The sequence below is a fragment of the Panicum virgatum genome, chromosome 6N (assembly GCF_016808335.1).
Source record: "Panicum virgatum strain AP13 chromosome 6N, P.virgatum_v5, whole genome shotgun sequence".
NCBI classification, from domain to species: domain Eukaryota; kingdom Viridiplantae; phylum Streptophyta; class Magnoliopsida; order Poales; family Poaceae; genus Panicum; species Panicum virgatum.
The window spans coordinates 7,393,986-7,399,592 of NC_053150.1; the positions used below are offsets into that span (position 1 = coordinate 7,393,986).

A 5,607-nucleotide genomic window follows, 5' to 3' on the forward strand; every position below is an offset into this window, starting at 1 on the left:
CATATCCGAATTAAATCCGAATCCGAGGCATCCGTTTTGCATTTGTATCCGAGAATATCTGAATTCGTATCCGTATTCGATTTAAAATGTGTTAAAAAGTGGTATCCAAATCCGATTCCATGCGAATCCAATCCGTTTCCACCCTTAGGTATAATGGTGTTTTTGCGCTCTCGTTAGCCTATCCATTCATCCAAAATGGTACACATGGCAAAAAAAAGTTCGCGTGATGGTACACAGATGCGAAGGAACTTTTTAGTGGTACACAGATAACCACCATCTTTTTTAATGGTACATAAATAAAAAGACTCTCCTTTTATTCAGTACAACGAAAACGGAAAGGAAAGCGGTGTCCGAGTGCTCCTCACGCCGCGGCATCGTCGCGTCCATCCCCACGACGCGTGAGGCGAGAGCAACCCTCGGAGCGCTGGACTCGATCGTGAGAGCAATCCAACTATGGCATGCGGGGCCGCACAGGACGCGTGCTCAGCATGCCTGACTCAACACAGATGCATGTAAAAGAACCAAGCCCACGTACGAGGCTTGGCTAACAGACTCCGACTTTCTCCACACCGCAGAACTCCTTGAGTGGATCCTCGAGTTTGCGCGCTTCCTCGGAGAAACGCCACTTGGAGTACTCCTCGTGCCTCAGGGGGTTGTACAGCAGCGGGTGCTCCGCGTCGACGAGGTCGTCCAGCGGGCGCACCGGGACGCCGTCCTTCTGCCGGCGGCCGAACAGCACCGAGAACCGGTCGCGGTTGCTCGGCGTCCGCACGCGGTGGTAGCACGCCGGCACGCGCCCGTTCGTGGCGACCTGCGCGCACGGGTACACAAGAAACTCAGTCGAGGAATCGGCGAACCGTGATGGCTCGGGCCTCCGAGAGCGAGGAGAGTGCTAGATCGTATCGTACCCTGAGCTGGTCGCCGGCGACGAAGGCGATGGTGCCGGGCTCGGCAGGGACGGCGACCCAGCGCCCGTCCCCGACGTGCACCTCCAGGCCTTCCACCTCGTGCTGGACGATCGCGTTGACCATGATGTCGTCGTAGTGCGGCGGCAAGGTCACGGCGGTCTCCGTGTCCGCTGGCGCGCCGTAGTGCCAGATCCGAATGACGTCGATGAGCATGTCCAATTGGGCGCCGATGCTCTCTCCCCGGACGCCGAGGCCTTCCAGGACCAGCGTCTCCACCATCTCCTCCAGCTTCAGTATGTTCTTGGCGAACGACACCATGGTCTCACTGGGCATATAGGCGGACATCACGTCACGAAGAAAAGGGATCGATTGTGTTCTCCCCTATTCAGGACTACAGAGCATCGCAATAAGACAGCAAAAGACAGACGAGAAAGGATCCACAGTGTGGTCTCACCAGAACTCCGGGTTGCCGTCCGGCCACATGAGGTCGGTGAAGCCGCGGACTCTGGCGGCGTCGGCGGACTCCTCGACGACGAGGCTCTCCCAGTTCATACCGCCGCTCGGTCCGATGTAGCCTCTGAACTGCCCCCTGTTGTTCAAGTTGCGCTTCTTAGCTTCGATGGGGAGCGCGAAGAGCTCCGGCAGGGCGCGGGTGAACAGCGCCTGGTGGAGGTCGGGGCCGAGCGCGTCGTGCGCGACAACGACGAAGCCGTGCGCCACCATTGACGCTGTCACCGCGGCGCGGGCGGCCTCCCACCCCGGCCCGCCCGGCTCGACGCCGCGGAGGTCGACCTTGGTGAGTTCCATAGCTCGCACCTCTTTGCGCCTAAGATCCAATAGAAGCCGGAGGGAGTGGTGCTTCTTTGCAATGTTTCTAGCGTAGCAGCTTGTTCTCTTATATGGCTGTTTGGATCCACCTAGTAATGTTTAGTCCCCATCATCTTAGGGCAGTCCCAATGCAGACTCCACTCATAGAGTCTAAGACTTAAAGACTCCATCACAAGAAACTATACTTCACAATGCAAAGTGTGTTACTTTGGTTTATATGGCGCACTTGTCTCTCTCACATTTATTCTTGATTTGCGTGAAGACTTGAGTCTAAATAAGACTTAGAGTCTTGATTTCTCTCCCTCTCTCTTCTATAAATATACTGCCACATCAACAAAACACAATAAATAGAAGACTTAGACTCCATAATAGAGTCTGGATTGGGACTGCCCTTACTACTGTATGCATGTGATGGCCGAGCCCACGTCGGTGCGGTTTACCAGACAGACGGCGAGCGAAGCGACGCCTTTGCAGCCTGGGGGCAGATGAGCTGTGGGCAGTCCACCGATCTTGCCTGGTAGTGAAAGATAGGAGTAAAATATTGGCATGCGTTTTTCGATGAGCTATGGAAATGCGTGTGTTAATGTGCATCCAGTAGGGAAGTCAGATTGTTAGGCCAACTTGAGTGCACAATATCATAGCACAGGTACTCCCTCCGTGCTCGTAAAAAAAATGGTTTAGGACAATGATACGGTTTTTAAAATATAACTTTGACTTCTTATTATTATAAAAATATTTATAAAAAAGTGATATATGTATATTTTTATGAAAGTATTTTTCAGGACAAATCTATCCATATAATTTTCACATTTGCAAACTCAACAATTTAAAAATTATTAATGATTTATATTCTCAATGTTTGACTCAAAACATGTCCAAAACGACTTCTTTTAGCAATACGGAGAGAGTATATATCTAAATTGAAAACTAAATAACTATACCAGATGAGTTTCATGGTGATAAAATTTTCTCATCACATCTTATGAAACTTCATCATTGCATCTTATTATTATGTCAGCAAAATTAATAATATTTAATACTATGAAACTAGTCTTAGAGCAACTTCAACAATTTAGATAAAATCCTAACCAATTTAGAGCTTTAGGAGGACTCTAAAAATATAGAAAGCTTTCTAGATTCTTCGAAAACCAACAAACTCTCTATCTTGACTCGTCGCCGCGACCTGGTGGGCGCGCGAGCGCCGTGGCTCCTGGTCGCCTGGCTGGCCCAGAACTCCAGAAGGACGAATTATCGCCCTGCCCGGTGCGGACGAGCAACGGACGAGAATCCAATCCATCCCCAGGGATTTCCTTCTTTTCCGAGCTGGGTGAGCCATGGATACGACGGGCTTGTTTTAGTTAGGGCGCAGAGATCGACAACAACCCAGAGAGGCAATGCCGCCGCGGCTCGTTGGATCGTCAAGAACCCTAGCAGCCACTGGGACTGGAACAACCAAGCAAGCAGGCTGCCTGCCGGGCCGGCCGGGAGTCCGGGGCCGGCGATGATTGCGATCTTGAAACGGAGGCAGCAGCCAGAGCCAGGTATGCATGACTGTGAAAAGGGAGACTGGGAAAGGCAGCACAGCATGCATGCATGTGGATCCTGTTTGCCTGGGCCTCTTCTCCTCTATACTTTCGCCGTAATCAGTAACCTCGGCGGTAATAACAAGCGAGCAGCCTCCTGACGATGGCGATCGCTCTCCGTTCGCTCGGTCCTGTGGCCAGCAGGCAATCATGGAGGCGAAGGAGGGAGAGAGAGAGAGAATCGACCGGGCCCCGGACGCCGCGGAGACGACAGACGCGCGCGGCAGAGCGACGCAGGAGGGCCTCTCGTTTATCTCCTCCTGGGCGCTGGTGGGGGGACAAACAGCCTGGCTGGCGTGGTTTTTTTTATATTTTTTAAAAATATTTTTTAGAAAAATATATTTTTAAATTGACAATGTACAATTTTATACTCATACAACCCGGCACCCCTGCCGCCCCTACTGCCGTAGGGACCTCAAACTTTTCCCTCTGTTTACTATTATGGCAGGCGGGCGGCAGAGCCCTCTGTTTACTATTAGGGCAGGTACAGCAATCGGCGAAACGTCGAACGCGTCAGCTGCCTCACCGAGCTAGAGGAGAGAGAGCGCCGAGCTTGTCGCCGCTTCGGTCGCCGAGCGCTCTACTGTTCGCATACTGTTTATATCACTGTTCATTGCACTGTTCATTCACTGTTCACCCGCGCATAAACAGTGCAGGAGCCCATCCGCTTGTCGATTTTACTGGCCATGCTCTTACCAGGTTCCGGCAACCACTGGTCCCGTGCCCTGCCGAGACAGGCGAGCGCGCCACCGTGCAAGTACGGCGCGGAGCAAGCTCCGGCCTTGTTAGCTTGATGACGTCACCTGATGCATGCCTACGCAATACGGCCGCTTTCCTTTACGAAAATAAATCCAGTAATACATTAGAAATGCTTTGAAACTGGTTGTGAACGTCACCTGATGCATGGCTACGCACCTGATGCATGCCTACGCAATACATTAGCTTGATGACGTCACCTGATCATGCCTACGCAATCCCGGCGTGAACTCCATGCCCAGATCCCTCCGCGCTGGTTCGATATCCTGTACGGCTGCTTCCTTGGGTTCACCTCGTCAGAGCAAATCTAAAACGGCTGATGTATTACTGGATTTATTTTCGTAAAGGAAAACGGCCGTATTGCGTAGGCATGCATCTGGTGACGTCATCAAGCTAACAAGTCAGAGCAATGAGCACATGCTCCGGCCGGTGCTTGCTCCGCGCAGTACTTGCACGGTTGCGCGCTCGCCTGTCTCGGCTGTGCACGGGACCAGGGGTTGTCGGAACCTCGTAATAGTAAACAGAGGGCGCTGCCGGCCGCCTGCCGCTGACGGGCGGCAGGGACCTGCCGCTCTCCTACCGGACGGCCGCCTCCTCTCGACCGTCCGGCAGGGGGCGGTTTGCCGGCCTGTAGGAGTATAAAAATGTAAATTATAAAACTAAAAATATATTTTTCAAAAAAAATATTTTTTAAAAATAAAAAAAATAAAAAAACCGCCTGGCTGGCTCGATCTAGCAGGACCGCGGGCGGGGCCAGGCCTTGGGGCCCAGCTATGCCGATACAAATGGCGGCCCAACAGACCGAGCGACCAACGTTCCCCTGCGCCGCCTGCTTCCTCCATACATGTGTGCGTGTGCGTGCTCGCCGAGTCGCCATCATGATGCGCCAATGATGGAATGAACCCGCCGCCGGGTGAACGCGTCGCCGTGCCGGTGCCCGCGGCACTGGTGCAAGCACGGGTTTGGCAGAGAAATGGATCCAGCTCCAGCTCCAGCTGCGTGTGTGACTGTGTGTACATGCCGCGTGAGTGCATGGAACCTTTCTTTCTTTTCTTTTTTTCTTTTTTTGAAGAGCGCATGGAACCTTTCTTTGTTGCCAAGGCTCTCCTCAATAATGCGAGTATGATGACGGTCTGCCACGACATCCCCCAAATCCGGAGCGGCACGGGACGGGCACAAGTAGAGCCCAAGTTCGGCAACCCCAAAAGCAGGGCTTTGCCAATCTCGACGGGATCGGAAAAGCGGGGTGTGGCTTGGGAGCTGGGTAGTACAGTACGTGCCTTGCCTGCTCCCGTCCGCACCGTCTGCTTGCTATGATCAGTGCATGCCTTGCCTTGTCGGTGCAGCAAGTCGCCATCATTGGCGACACCAGCATCAACCCATCACAGCGGAATCAATGACATGATCCAACGGTGCAAAAACTTTTTTTTTGAAATATTGAACGGTGCAAAAACTCAAGAAGCAAGCAAGAAGAAACTCTAGGGTTTCAGTACACGGGCCCTGCCCCTAGTCTACGCAGTCTTTGTTGCGAC

At 52.6% G+C, this 5,607-nt stretch overlaps 1 protein-coding gene across 1 annotated transcript; it reads right to left on the reverse strand.

Annotated features, from left to right (window-relative positions):
• Window positions 1–244: 244 nt before the first annotated feature.
• LOC120679890 (probable inactive 2-oxoglutarate-dependent dioxygenase AOP2) lies at window positions 245–1,788 on the reverse strand. Its single transcript, XM_039961554.1, has 3 exons — window positions 1,363–1,788; window positions 909–1,233; window positions 245–811 (listed from the first exon to the last, which is right to left on the reverse strand). Exons 1-3 carry the CDS (start codon window positions 1,713–1,715, stop codon window positions 545–547), a joined length of 945 nt encoding a protein of 314 aa, XP_039817488.1. The 5' UTR covers window positions 1,716–1,788; the 3' UTR covers window positions 245–544.
• Window positions 1,789–5,607: the final 3,819 nt, after the last annotated feature.